At 40.5% G+C, this 15,000-nt stretch overlaps 1 protein-coding gene across 1 annotated transcript in view; it reads right to left on the bottom strand.

Moving 5' to 3' along the window:
- The window catches only part of lrrc8aa (leucine rich repeat containing 8 VRAC subunit Aa), a 14,851-nt gene extending 327 nt beyond the window's left edge, over nt 1-14,524 (bottom strand). The window contains exons 1-3 of the mRNA XM_079256635.1: nt 14,386-14,524; nt 6,926-9,050; nt 1-3,735 (exon numbers count right to left, since the gene is read on the bottom strand). The exon at nt 1-3,735 is cut by the window's left edge and continues 327 nt beyond it. Coding sequence (XP_079112761.1) covers nt 3,460-3,735; nt 6,926-9,040 — 2,391 coding nt within the window. The 5' untranslated portion in view covers nt 9,041-9,050; nt 14,386-14,524 and the 3' untranslated portion in view covers nt 1-3,459. The remainder of the gene's footprint in view (nt 3,736-6,925; nt 9,051-14,385) is intronic.
- Between the last annotated feature and the right edge of the window lie 476 nt (nt 14,525-15,000).

The following is a 15,000-nucleotide window of genomic DNA, read 5'->3' as shown; positions in this document are numbered from 1 at the left end:
CAGGATACAGAGATCATTCATTGTACACAGTAAATACAATTGTGTACTTTAAAACAAGGGGGAAAAAATACAAGTTTATATATGAATGCAATCATGTTTATCGGTTAAATATATTTGTACATAGACTGCAAATACTGAAATTTTGCTTTGATTTTGATTGAAATTAACTGTGTGGCTTTCTTGAAATGTATATCAATACTGTCGCAGGTATTTACAGATGTGCACCATGCCCACGTGGGCTCTCCTTCATTTCCATTGAATGAGATTGTCAAAAATTGTTCTTTTGAACTGAGTCCAAGAGAAACTTTCAGGTTGTTCTAAAACCCCTTTTGGATCTAAACCAGTATGCATGTAGGAATGGGAGAAAACAGGAGAAAAAGTTGTGCAGTTTTACACAAATTAAACTACTTAAGGCATACATGACATATCCTGTGTGATATTTGCACTTTTAATAAAAAGGCTGAAGAACTTAAAATCTACATTTTAGCACATCTGCACAATTTAACTAACAAACAAAAAAGGCTAAGATGTTTAAATGAAAATATGCCACTTGTGTGATAACTATTAGATTTACCGTGTGTTTTCTTGTAACCAAGCAGCATGTCACCACAACTTCCTCTTTTTGGGAAACATCTGAGCGACCTCAGCTCAGACCTTCACCTGATCCACTAACGCTGACATGAGGGGAAAGGGAGTGGGCTGGAAGTGAAACGCATGACTCAGGGGGAAGTGACGGACTGGGAAGCTGAGTCATAGCTGTGGAGGATGGGAAATATGACAGAGGCAACTCCAGGGTACAACATCAGTCCTCCACATGTTGACAGGACAGAATGTGACCTGTTTACAAAGGTGCTAAGGAGAAGCCATCTCTCTCTCTCTCTCTCTCTTTTTTTTTTTTTTTTTTTAAAATCGAATCCTCTCAAACTCAGTAGCATTTACTATAAATAGTAAACCAAGAATGAAATTTCATCGAGGAAATGATCAGAAATAAGAAACTAAATCATTTTCCTTGTCTCTAATCAGCACTGAAAAACATGACCAGCATGTTACGATCATAACTCGAGGTGGTTTTTTTCAATGGTATTATATGAATGACTAAATCACTCGGTGGTTTTGAATCCTGTTTTGTGGCTTGAAATGCCTAACCCTAATCATAACACACCCCACACAACTGCTGGAAACTGCATCAACATGTTAATCTGACACTGTGGTGCAGAAGAGAGGCTCACTGTCAACTGCACTGCACCACCACAATGATGTGCACTTTTCACTGATATAAAAGATCCTCTGCAGCTTGACCTTCCATCTCTGCCTAGTTACATTATTACAGTGTATGTGTGTGTTTGTGATACCACCTTAAATATTTGTTTGCACCTTTTTTTGGCATCCAACAGAACGAGTCTCTGCAGCATGCTTTGATAAAACCCATGTACTTGGCACTTCAAAGCAGGATTCAACTTTTCCTAGAAAGTGTGAGATTCTCTTTGAATTACTGCTTTTCTCTTGTGTTATCTGTTTTTCCTCACACCTTCGTCTCCAACAATAAGCTTCTCAAAACTTTCCAAACTTAGTCAAGTCTCAGTCAAGTACAAGTCAAAAGATGCAGCAGAATTACACTGAAGCTTCCTTAGACTCTCTTAAAAAAGCTAAAAAGGGAAAGCAACCAACTGGTTAGAATGAAACCACAACACACAACAAAGACAATAAATATTCGTGCCACACGTTTTACAGCACAAGAATAAAAACGAGGCCCCAATGACGTTTGTAATCATTAAAATGGTATAGCTTGTAAAAGCTAAGGCTATACTAGCAACAAGAGATGTCTGGCAGGAGTAAACATTGTAGATTTGCTCTAAATGATGCTATTAAATCCCAGGTCTTAACAAGAAAAGTGTTTCAAGCAGAGAAAGCATGTTGCATTCATTTGGAGCAAGGATACCTCATAGTTTGCAATCTTACTGGACTTAAAATTTTTTTTTTAAAAATGTCCCTGGTGGAAGCTGGTTAAAACCAGTTCTTTTTACTCTAACTTCCTGTTTGTCCTCCTTTGCTTTGAGAAGGAATAAACTAATCTGATGAATGTAGGCTCCTTCCTTCAGTAAACAGAGCTCAGACAAGAAAAGCTGAGCACTTCAGTCAACGCTTGTTTATCAGACTGGCAGCACACAACACCCATTTCACGTTTTGTTCATCCACTTAGAGGTGCCATATTGGTTCACCTAAGATTTCCTGATTTAAAACCCATGGAGGGTAAAAAGTACCATGATTCATATTGTTTTAGCAGATGATTTTAACTGAACGACCTCCTCTGTGCAAGCCTGCTAGTTTTTACATTAGAAAGTTAAAGAGATTGTTTTTCTGTGTCTCTGCAGCTTTGACACAGGGAAACTACATAAGCAGGGGACTTAGTGTGTACTTGCACTTCTGTTTTTGAAACAAAATATGTCAGCTCTGACATGAACAAAGGTCACTTAAATATCCAACTACATTAATATTTTTTTCAGAAACTTAAAAGCAGATGTGTAACACGTTGAGCCTTTCAAGCCCACATATAATACAGATATCTGGTAGCATCTGAAAATATATCAGAATTAATGTTTCAGCTTTTCCCAACATTCCCCCCATACACAACCCAATAAGACAGGTTTGTAATGTTGATTTTAAGTCATGAGAAATGAGCTAATGCCTGTCACACACTGACGTAAACATAACGCTTAGTGATCCAAAACAAAGAGTCCAAGAAGGATTGCAGATTTCTCCGTAGCTCCTCATGCAGTTTTTTATCAACTGCAGGGTGTTTAGACAGCACTTGTGTCCATTCCCGCTAAATATTTGACAGCTTGTCTTTGATGTCATCTTCACAAGTCTTCTGAGTTAAGGCCTGAGCTGTGAGACGATGTCTTAAAGTATTCTTATTGGCATAAAAAGATGCTTCCAAGCAGCTCGAGTGTAAAGGGAGCCTGAAGAAAACAGTGATGAATCTTCATGCCTTAACAGATTGGCTCTGCTGTGCAGAGCTCGATTCAAAAAGGCAGTGAGCCACACTGCACTGCAACTTTAAATCCAAAGGTCTCGAATCCAGAAGAAAAGCAGGCAATCGTTGTTCATTTACTTTTGCAGGTATTCTGTGCATGGCAACCTGCACATTTGTGAGTTGTGCAAAACTGACTACGAAACAATTTTGATTTGACGATCCTACTGTGGCATGCATATTCAATATCACGCGTCAGCATCCTCAAAGCTCTGCAGCGGATAAAACACAGAAAAGCCACATTGCTGAACCGTCTGATCCCCGAGACTGACCATAAGGTCTGTCTTTTCATATTTGGACCTCTTTTACATCCTCACTTTTGTTGGTCCTCACTTCAGATTCCATTGCCTGCATGGTCAACACTGCTGCATCTTTCCTTAATAAATCTTTTCTCATCTGTTTCTCTCTTCCATCTTTGTTTCCTTTGCTCAAGCTTGCTCCTTATCAGCCCTCCAAAGCTGCTCTTTGACTTCTGATGGCAGCGTGCTGAACAGATCTTCCTCCACCACCAGGCCGCTCCTCTTCAACAGTCGACACTCTCCGAGCTCGACTGGGAGGCACTCTAGACGGTTTCCTCTAAGCTCGAGTTGGGTCAGCCCGGTAAGTTCCCCAAAACGCGATGGGAGCGTCTGTAAGCAGTTGTTCCCCAAATTAAGCGTACGTAGCTTCTTACACTGGAACAGCTCCGGGGGCAAAGTCTCGATCTGTAATAGAGAGGATAAAAGGCAGGATAGTGAGACATTTAAAGTGGAACTATTATGTGCATTCATTCATTTTCCAAACCGCTTATTCCAATTCAGGGTCGCGGGGAAGCTGGAGCCTATCCCAGCTGGCTTTGGGCGACAGGCAGGGTTCACCCTGGACAGCTCGCCAGTCCATCGCAGGGCCACACAGAGAGACGAACAACCACGCACGCTCACTCTCATTCCTAGGGGCAATTTAGAGTGACCAATTAACCTATCATGCATGTGTTTGGATGGTGGGAGGAAGCCGGAGTACCTGGAGAGAACCCACGCATACACGGGGAGAACATGCAAACTCCACACAGAAAGGCCACTGACCAAACCAGCCAAGGATTGAACCAGTGACCTTCTTGCTGTGAGGCCACAGTGCTAACCACTGCGCCACCGTGCAGCCCCTATTATGTGCATTTCAGGCTAATTTATTTTTTATTTCTGAGACCAGAAGGGCTGGGATTGATCGAGTTATTGTCACAAATCGCTTTATTTACTTCAGACCGACCCTCTCCGTAGGCTGTCAGATCAGCCTGTGGGCAAAACGGGTGGATTGAGACTCTTCCGCATTAAGCCCCGCCTCCCGCCACTGCACTACATCGGGAGCGCGCACCGCACCTGCTTTCGCCGTCATTGTAACATCTCATAAACAGAAGGATTAGGCTAATATGAACTCAATAAAAAAAACAAAATACAATGTCAACACATAGCATCCAGCCCTACATGTTGGAACCTGAATCAGACCCTGAAAACGAAGTGGAAAACAGCAAACCACAGCAACGAATGCAGCAGGATGTCTCTCTTTGGTAAACTCACCAGCCATCGTTGGAAATAACTTTATCCGTTTTCCACCCGCCTGATGTATTTGTACATGCCCTAGTTAACCAGTAGAAGGTAACCAATCACCGAACCTTATCCCCCGGGACGTCACAAAGATTTCCAAGTAGAAAAACGCTCTAAAACGACACGGTTTTTGTCGCCATGGAAACCGAACGGAAAGAGTGCTGAAACTCAAACTCAAACATGTGTTTAGATGATAAAAAACAGTGCCGTTCACATGTCTGATGAGGATTCAACACTGTAACACTGTAGAAAGCTCAGAAAACTGGAAATACCATCATAGCACCCCTTTACGTTGCCAATGAACAGAAAAAGACTGGCCTGTTCAATTTTTATTCCATAAGCCTGGATGTCACTGAGAAAGAGAGGCAGTTGTTTCCACTGTGGCTGTATTTCAGATGCTGTCCTATTAACGTAACAAAACATGTCCCAAACCACAGCACAAGAAAGAACCAAAAACAAGATTAAAGGCTGCGCAGAATTCAGCCTCTTCATGTTTCATGAACTTGTCAAAAACCAAGTGTCATTTATCTCCCTTGAAATTACAACCAATAACTAATTAGGGCTGGGCGATGTGACGATATATATCTTTTGGATGATAGAAAATGTCTATTGTTTCATATGAGGCTCTATAGTTTACACCACAATAAGGTGCTTTACTGCAGTATTTTACATCAAGATGCGCTTTACAGCACGCATGCTACAATATGTAAACAAACATGGACGAAGACGGTTGCAGACGTGTTTCAGAGCAGGGTAATTCCCTAAAAGATGACCAGCCAACCAAAACTGATGAGCTTGTTCATGAAAGAGGGGAATTTCTGTCGCATGGATGTGGTTTGGATATAAAAGGACTGACGTGGAGCCGACAACAAACTCGCTCACAGTCCTAACAACAGACTCAGACACAAACAACTCATTTTTATCACCGAGAAGGTCAACAAGCAAAAGCCGCAAAAGCAGCGTCAAGTGGTGGCGAAAGCGCTCATCATAAACTCCAGATGCAAACGCTGCAACAACCATTTTCCTGTGAAACGTCATACTGCCATAGTTCCCGCAGATAGAAGGAGATCACTGCTTCCATTGCCAAGCGCATGTGGCAAATAACTGATGACTGACACAAAATACACAAACAATTTTATATTGTTATGTATGTCGTCATTGGGATATAAAAACAGCTATATCAGGATATGAGATTTTGGTCGTATCACCCAGTCCTAACTCCAAAACAGACACAATGTTCAAGGTTACTCGTTTTTACAGCTCATTTGAGCTAATAATGTGCTGAAAGTGTAAAGAGACCAAAAGAAGCCTTAATAAGCACATGAAGCATCAGAACAGTCCAATTTAATGGAGCCAACTGTGGCTGCTTTTGAAACCTGCTGGAGGCTATTTTCAGCATGCAGCCGTACGAGCACACACAGTAAAACAGCAGTAATAGTAGCTTTTACTAAAAACACATGATGTTCTACACATGCTTGCAAGCTCCAATTATTATTTTCTGGAGAAAATGTCCTGCTTGTTTGTTCTAAATGTAAACAAAACTGCATCTCTTTGAGTTAACTACTTGAATCCCAAATCAAATCAAAAGCCTACATTTTGTTAAGATTTTAAACGATCATCTTTACCCAAAAAATAAACACAGCTGCATCTATGCAGCCTTTACTATAATGGCATGATACAGAGTATTTCTTCAGGATGTTTTCAACTAGAATACCCTAAAAAAAGTCCAATAACAGTTGTCTGCTGCCTTCCCTGCAATAGGGAATACACTAGATGTATGCAGTTCTGTGAAAAGGGCAAAACCAGCATCATATTACCAGTACAACGTGGTTTCAGAAGGAAAGAAGTCATCATTTAACAAATGTGGCTACAAACGTATCAAAAACCTTTGAAATCTCCAAAGGTTTTTATTTACTTGGAAAGCAGCTTTTGCTATGACATAACAATGCTTAAATAGTTTGGCTGATTTAATTAAAGGGGACACACATTAAAGGCAACACATTTATAATACTTAATACTTTACTTAATGCTTTAGTTTCACTCTTTATGAAACTGGCACACCCCATGTTGTATTTTCAAACTTTTCTCTTTGAGCACAACTGTAAAACTCTGTCATTGCAATATCTTTAACTCCATGATTGTCAATCTGCCAATGAGAATCTCAGCATTTCAAGTACTGACTTTTGAAAAGGCCTTATTTGGCCTTTGAGCTAATCTGATTCATAATAAAACAGAAGACCGGAGGCAGACAAAGACTGACAGACTGTAAATAAAATAAAAGCTTGCACTGTACAGATGAGATCATTTAGCTTCTTACCCTGTTTGCCGTTACAGCAAAGTACTGCAGGTTCTGGAGGAAACCCACGTCGGGGTGGATGCTGGTCAGATTGTTGTGACTCAGGTCTAAAAAGCGCAGCTTGCGGCAGAAGAACAGCTGGCTGGGGATCTTCTCGATCTTGTTTCTGTTCAGATACAGCCGCTCCATGTTGGTGAGTGTGCCGATCTGAATGGGGATATAGGCGATCTGGTTGTACCAGAGCTTCAGGCACACGAGGCGGTGCAGGTGCTGGAAGCTGATGATCTCCTCTATCGTTTTCAGATTGTTGTCCTTCAGGTCAATCTCCTGCAGGTTGTGCAAACTAAAGATGGAGTGTGGAATCCGTTCAAGATCACAGCGAACAAGCTCCAGCTCTGTCAGGTTGACCATTTTCTTCAGGCTGTTGAGCACCATCAGCTTGGTTCCCTCATTGTTGATGGAGAGCTTCTGAAGGTGTACCCCCACATCAGTTACCACCTGGGGGAGTTTTGTCAGGTTGCTTTTCAGACGCAGCACTTTGAGACTTTTAAGCTCTCTGAGCCCATCGATGACAATGTAACGGTTGTTCTCAGCGCTTAGGTTCCCAGTTAGATGTAACTCACTGAGGTTCTTTAGGCTGTAGATCCAAAGTGGGATCTCCTTGATGTCAGTGAACTTGATGTGGAGTGATTTTAGGTTCTCCCTTAGGAATGCCAGAGCTGGAGCCTCGATTTTGGCTGGCGTGTGGTAGAGCCACATCTCCCTCAGGTTGGAAAGCTGAGCAATGATTGGTGGGATCGTGACGTCAGGGATGAGCTCCAGTTTGAGAACCTCTAGTTCGATCAGATCAAAGACGGTGTCTGGAATCCCGCTAAGCATAAAGAGGTGCAACTCCTGCTTATCCTGAGAGTTCTTGGTGATTCGCTGCCTCAGCTTCTCTAATGTCCACTCATTGTTTAAGTTCAGCTGCCTCAGCTTGTTCTCACTGACCTCTGACAGAAAGACAGCAAAGCGTTTGGAATAGAGAGGGTCATACTGATCTATCATGTGCAGCATGAAGGCAAAGTCATTCTTCAAGTCAGGAATGTCACTATAACTGCTTTCCTCACGGATCGATTCAAAGGAGTATCGTTTGAGGGAGCGTCTGAGCATCCAACAAAGTGTATACATGCATATGAGGCCGTAAACCACCACCAAGCTGATGTAAAAACAGGCCAAAATCTTGAAAAGAGTGGCTAATGGGTGAGCACAGTGGAACATGCTGTACCCTGTTAGTTTCTCAATGTCTACTGGGCACACTACACTGAACTTGATGTTTCCCACATAGTACGCTGTGTAGCAAATGATCAATATAAATTTTATGACTTTGATTATGGTCTGGCGTATGTAAAGACGATACACTATGTCACCTTCCTCCACATGGATCCTGAACTTCTTCACTTTTTCAAAAAGGGCTTTGGCCTGCTCCCCTTCCTTTTTATCCAAAACCCCCGTCTCAGAGCGATCCACGATTCCCTGTTCAATTCTGGACTTTGTTCGCTGGAGCATAGGCACGCTAGCCTCTACATCCTCGCTCACGCTCGAGGCCTTCTTATCCATCGAACTGTTCATTTTCCCCACAGGTTTGGGGTCGCTCTCCTCCACCACAGTCTCAGACAAAGCCCTCGTTGTCCACGGGGAGTCGAAGCACTTGAGTAGGATGGAGACAAAATGCTCCAGTTTGGAGCTTGTGCGGGGGAATTTGAACCAGAAGTTGCTGCATGCCAGGAAGATGAGGGTGTGCAGTAGCACGAGATATGGGAAATATTTAGCAAACCAGTGTAGTTTGTTCTCATAGCAGACAGCGTCAACGTAGTTATACTGATGTCGGTCAAGGTCGTACTGAATGCCTTTGGGCTCTGGCGGAAAGGAGACAGTTGTATTTGGGACGGGCATGGTCTCGCATGACATGTTGACGACCCACTTGCAAGGCAGGCAGATCATCTTGTCCTGTGTGACCTGCAGTGTCCCACCGAACACTGCAATCATCAGCATGACGATTGAGATGTAGTCGGTGAAAACATCCCACCATGGCTTCAGGATGCGGTACGCCGGCTGGGTGTCAGCAAAGTACCGGAGCTCTGTGATAGGAATCATGATGGTTTATCTGGAAAAGACAAAACACAATTAGTTTAAGACAAAGAAGACAAAACATGCTGCTGGGGGTAAAAATGTAGTTTAAATGCAATGAATAAAATCTACCAAAACATGACACTGAGTTCATTATAAAACGCAAACTCTTTACTTAGCTAATTAAAAAAAAGTATATATTGCATATAAGACATGATCATATTTGTCTTTATATGGCACATACATAGAAAAGGCTTCAAACTTGTTTCTAATGATGGTTATTAAAGAGCAGTTGCATGCTGGTGCAATAATCTACAATTTACAAAATGATCTGATTAGTCTACTAATCGCAAAAATAACTGGTGACTAGTCAATTACTAACATAATCGTTTGTGGCCCTAAACCAAAACCAAAGGGAATAAATACCCTGACAATAACTAGACATAGGTGGATTGAATGAAACCAGATAAACTAACAACCAGAAACAGAAAGCAAAACAGAACACACAAGGAAAGAACCAAAACCCTGGGACCATGAAACAAAACATCCACGTTTTACATGCCCTCCACTTTCTCCACCTGGATTTATGTGAAGCTAAATCTCTAGAATGGGTCAATCTATTTACCGCAGACATTACCAAGAGATCTTCCTGTGTTTTCCTGAATAAGAGAAATAGAGAAATAAATAAAATGATGATTTCAAAACTTTCCATTAAAAAGTAGAAGTAAATCTTTAAGCTGCTGAACATTCAACCCAACATTCATAAACCAATGTGTTAGTTTCAAAGGTTAATATTAAGACTAGAAAACATGTTAAATATTGACAAAGTCAATCTTGTAACAAAAAGGAAATAACTTTTCTGTTATTACCTCCACCGAGGAGGTTATATTTTTCCCCTCATTTATCTGTCTGCTAGCAACTTTATGCAAAAACTACGGAGGTGGATTTTTGTGATAGTTTTCTCTGAGAATGGGTCTTAGAGTAACTTACATTCTATTAAAGTTTGGTAATAAGAAGGAACTTAAAAGGATTCTTCACAATATGGGTGGAAATTAGCTGCTAGAGGTCTGTGCTCCCCAAGTGCTTTTCTAGTTACCTTTGCTTCCTATTCTAACCCATGAGGACTTTAGTAACTAAATAATGAGGCACTTAATAACTGTAGTAATGACACATGTAACAACAGGTTTTAGTGAGTCAACATAAATTTGAGAGAGAAGAAAAGGATCCTTTCTAAAAATGCTTTTCCCCCGTTTGCTCATCCTAAACTCTGCCTCAAGGTCCTCAAGTGGCCACAAAAAAGTATTGTTGTATCCAGTTTAAACCAGAACAGCAGTGAGGTTCCTGTGGGCCTCCTCTTTTCGGCCCCTCTTCAACTCACAACAGGCTGCAGCAGCTGCTAAAATATACTTAAGTGTATTAATTCCCATGGTATTAACAAACAAAAGGCAACCACAGACATAAACACTGAAGCCACTTTTGAGTACACTAAATATGTTCAGGTTTAAAAGAATTAACACTTTAATTATGGTTGTATAGTTGAAGCATATGTTCCTAATTTCATACTGCTAAACAATGACAGGATCTTTAATAAAAGTGCTCCTACAGTAAAGATAATAGTCAGTCACAGGGGTGCACTGATAAGTTCAAGTAAAGCAGAACTATGGAGATCCATGTAACACAAAATAAAGAAAACATAGATCCAGCAAACTCACACGAGCCATTTTACAGCCTCTAATTTCTTGTATTTAAAATAAAAAAAAAAAAAAAAAAAAAAGATATTATTTAATATTGCTCTGGTACAGGAAAATAAAAAATATTTTGCAACCATTAAAAAAAAAATAAATTAAAAACTAATTTCTCTTCCATGGCTTATAAATCTGACCTTTTTTTTTCTTTACATTTTAGATCTTTGTGTTGTTTTTCTGGTATTTATATATATGTTGTATGTTTTTTATTGTTCTTGATAAATTGTACGGCACTTTGGTCAGTATCCGTTGTTTTAAACGTGCTTATAAATAAACTGAACTTGACATCCGGTAGTCTCACTCCCCTCTCTTCCTAAACTATCTTCCTGCAATTAGACTGAAGATAACTCGTCTGATGAACAGATACAAAACCAGAGGACTGATCATTGCTGATCCTAACATTTAAACTGGATTTACAGAGAAGGTCAAAACTAGGTTAAAGAGTTACTTCTCTTTAGGTTTCCATTTTTCCAGCATACCACAGTACATGTCTCCAGAAGCATTTATCAAACAGAGCGGCCTCTGTGTGACCAATCTTTGTTGATGAAACTTGGCCAGATGGGCTGAGATGTATAGGTGAACCTGGTCTCTCACGGCCAGAATATAATGGAGCCAAATATCAGTTTCCCTAAAGGACACCAGTGTCTCTCGCAAGATGTTGCGAGACATCTCGCAAGATGTTGCGAGACATCTTGCGAGATGTCTCACAACATAATGTCTAACATCTGACAAGATGTTAGACATTATTTGCCTCTTGTTTAAAAAAACAAAGGGTTTAAGAATATTGTGTCCCAAAATGCATAGTAGGCTTGAGCCTTTCTCATGTTTAGCACATCTCTGAACTGTCTTGCTTACTAAACAGAAGTATCACAGTTTTCCAAGCTCATGCCATCTGCTTGGAATTTTTCCTTCTGTATTACTCCACAAAAACAACAAGTACGCTCAGCATGGATTCAGTGTGTCAGAGGCTCTTCAGTTTCAGGCTGACGAGAATTTCCCACATTTAAACTCCCCCCACCCCAGAATTAAGCAACAAACCCTCCAGTCACCACCAGCTAAACAAATTTTCTATTTGTCCTGAATGCCTCACAGTTCAGCACCACACTTAGAAAATGAATGTTAAATCGCAGGCTCATATGATACATGTATAACTTTTTAAAAACTTTAACAATGATGTGATAAAAATCTTTACCTCTTCTTGTATGACTGTTTTATTTTTTTAAATCACATCTAACTGGTTCTGACTTGCAAATATAGTCTTTGTCATGACTACACCCATGACATCATACACACCTATAGACCGTTCACAGTACAAATCTGAATTACTTGGTCAGCATTATCAACATTTTTGCCATCAACTAAATAAACAACATTCACATTAGATTAAGCCTTAATAGTTTTTATTGAGACCTACACTGTGTGAAGAAGACTAAATTGATCTCATAAGTCAGCATTTTAACCTGTTGTTGAAAATCATTGTGCTTTATCGTCAATACTGTTTGTGCCTAAAAACCGTAATGGGCTCTGAATTAAAACTGTTGACGGAAGACAACTCAAAATGCCAAATTAGTGGGAATGGGAAACAGTAGCTATGTTTGCAGCCAAATATACTGATTTGAACCGGTTTGAGGATTTTCTTTCGGTTTTCTATGGGATATTCCTTTTCCCAAACCAATCGTGGCATCATGTAAACAGATTTGTCAGGTAGTTCTTACAGCGCATGCTCTGACATGACGTAAACACGCAACAATGTTTCTTCACTTCCTCAGTAATAAATTTGCACTGCAACTTGATGAATCGACTGATATAAGAGGACGTGCACAACTCTTGGCCAATGTGCATTTTGTGGATGGAGACACAACCAGAGAAAACATTCTATTTTGCAAGACTTTGCCAGAAAAAACAACAGGAGGTAAAATTTTTCGGGTTACATCAGAATATCTGGAAAAAGGAGGACTTAAGTGGGAAAACTTCGCGAGTGTCTGCACTGATAGGGTTGCAGCCATGAGTGCGCACCAAAGGCTTTGTAAGCAGCGTGAAGGAAAAAAAACCCCAGATGTGATCATTATAGACTGTTTTTTACACCATGAGGCCCTCGTAGCCAAGACATTACCAGCAGATCTCGTTCCTGTGTTGGATGATCTTGTGCACATGGTAAACTTTGGGAAGTCACGACCTGTAAAAAGTCGCATATTTGCGGCTTTGTGTGAGGAAATGGGAGCGGACCATAAAGCCCTGCTGTTTCATACGGAGGTCCGATGGTTGTCACGCGGCAAGGTGCTGGCTCATGTATATGAACTGCGAGAGGAACTTAAAAGTGTTTCTGACAAATGAGGGGTCCGATTACGCAAAGCTGCTTGCAAGTAATGAGTGATGTGAAAGGCTGGCATACCTGGCAGATATTTTTCACCTGAATGAACTGAATACACGAATGCAAGGCCGAAATGAAAACCTGCTTACAAGTACAGATAAAATTAAATGGATTCCATTCAAAGGGGAAACTCTGCAGCAACATGTTTAAAGTGGCTTGAAATGTTCGCACTCGCCAATAAATGGCAAGATGTTAAAACTGCTGCACTCTATGAGATAATAGTTAAAACATCTCACAAGTCTTGAGGAGAAGATGTCATTTTATTTCTCTTCAGCCTCCATGGAGTGCCTTGACTAGGTTAGGGACCCATTCAGCTCAGCATCACCTTTGGACAGTTTTTGGTTAGCAGATACCAAGGAGTTCCCCATTATTTGAAAGATAATAAAATACTTTCTTTGATTCTTATTCAATACATAATATCATTCTTCAATGTTAAAAAAAAAACAACTTATATTAACAACATAACACTTATACTTCCAATATAAGCTCTTTTAAAAAAAAACAAAAAAAAAAAACAAAAACATTTTCAGCTGGTGGTGTGTCACAACATTTTTTCAATGAAAGAAATGTGCCTTGGCACTATACAGGTTTAAAAAAAACAAAAAACAAAAAAAACTAAAAAAACACCGGTCTAACCAAAATGAAATTTTGAAACATCCAGATAAGATACCCCTATCAATAACTGCAGACTACTGTCAGTGTCCACATATCCATGCTGGTGTCCAGATGAAAGACATGAAGTAATTAGAAGTCGCCACCTCAGTAAAGACAGCACCGTAAGATGGCATATCAGCCTATAGTCTAAACTCAGACAAAATTCTCAATTGTGGAGGTCACAAAATGCCAATCTGTCGGTCACATTGTATTTCCGTGGCATTTCCATTAAGAGTTTGCTACTTTTTTTTTTTTTTAAGATGCCGGCAAATCTTCAAAACTATCTGCCATTGCCTGACCTCGTAATCATGCAGTTGTTCGCGCGGGGGCCTCTAGCGTTCAAGGCAGTATTGTAATTCGCGCACCTTTAAGTTACCTGGCGTCACCGCGAGTGGAAAAGGTAATCTAGGAACGCGTGCCAGCCATACATATATCATGCAAGTATATTTCAGTCCTGAGGTTATCTACTTGTAACACTAGGCAGAAACTCCGCCCTAACAGGGCGCTGCGGCAGCCCAGTAGCAAATAGATCCCCTTAGGGCTAGGATATTTATGTATCCCCCACTGTTAGCTGGTAATGTAATAATAAAGAAAACACTCACCTGTTTTATTAAAGCTGGCGACTCGCGAAACCTCCACACGCGGGTGACACATTTCTCAAACAGTTCTCAGCAACTGAGAACGGTCTGACAGCAGGCCGGAGCCTCGAACAACAGCCGAGGAAGAGAAAACAGCACAAAGGCAGGAGTACGGAGGGAACCTCGGCTTGCTCTAAAGACTGCCGTACTGTTGCACAAGACAACCGGAAGCACCGAAAAATAACACCTTCAGAATAAAAGTAGGCCCAAACCTCTTTATGTACAGTCGATGCCCCAAACCTATAGACCCCCTAAGTTTTTTCTCAGCTTGAAGAACGCATATAGGTTTGTGAATCAATATTTTCCACCCTGATGGTGTTAGTTTGTTGTTAAAGAAATCTTAATAAAGTTTTTACAGACAGATTATAAAAAGCAATTAGAAGAACAACATATTTATACTGACTGACTTATATTGCAATCCATTTTTAGTATTTTTCTCCCAGACAATTTAGAAAAGCATTTTCCTCTTTGAGTAATAACTGTAGTGGCTGAGTTGCTGAGTACTATTTTTTTCATCTAAAAAGAAACTCTGTGTATATATATACATGCATACATACATACATACACACGCACACACAC

This window comes from Telmatherina bonti (genome assembly GCF_933228915.1).
Source record: "Telmatherina bonti genome assembly, chromosome: 17".
Taxonomy (NCBI): Eukaryota; Metazoa; Chordata; class Actinopteri; order Atheriniformes; family Telmatherinidae; genus Telmatherina; species Telmatherina bonti.
This window is presented reverse-complemented; position numbering and strand designations above follow the sequence as displayed.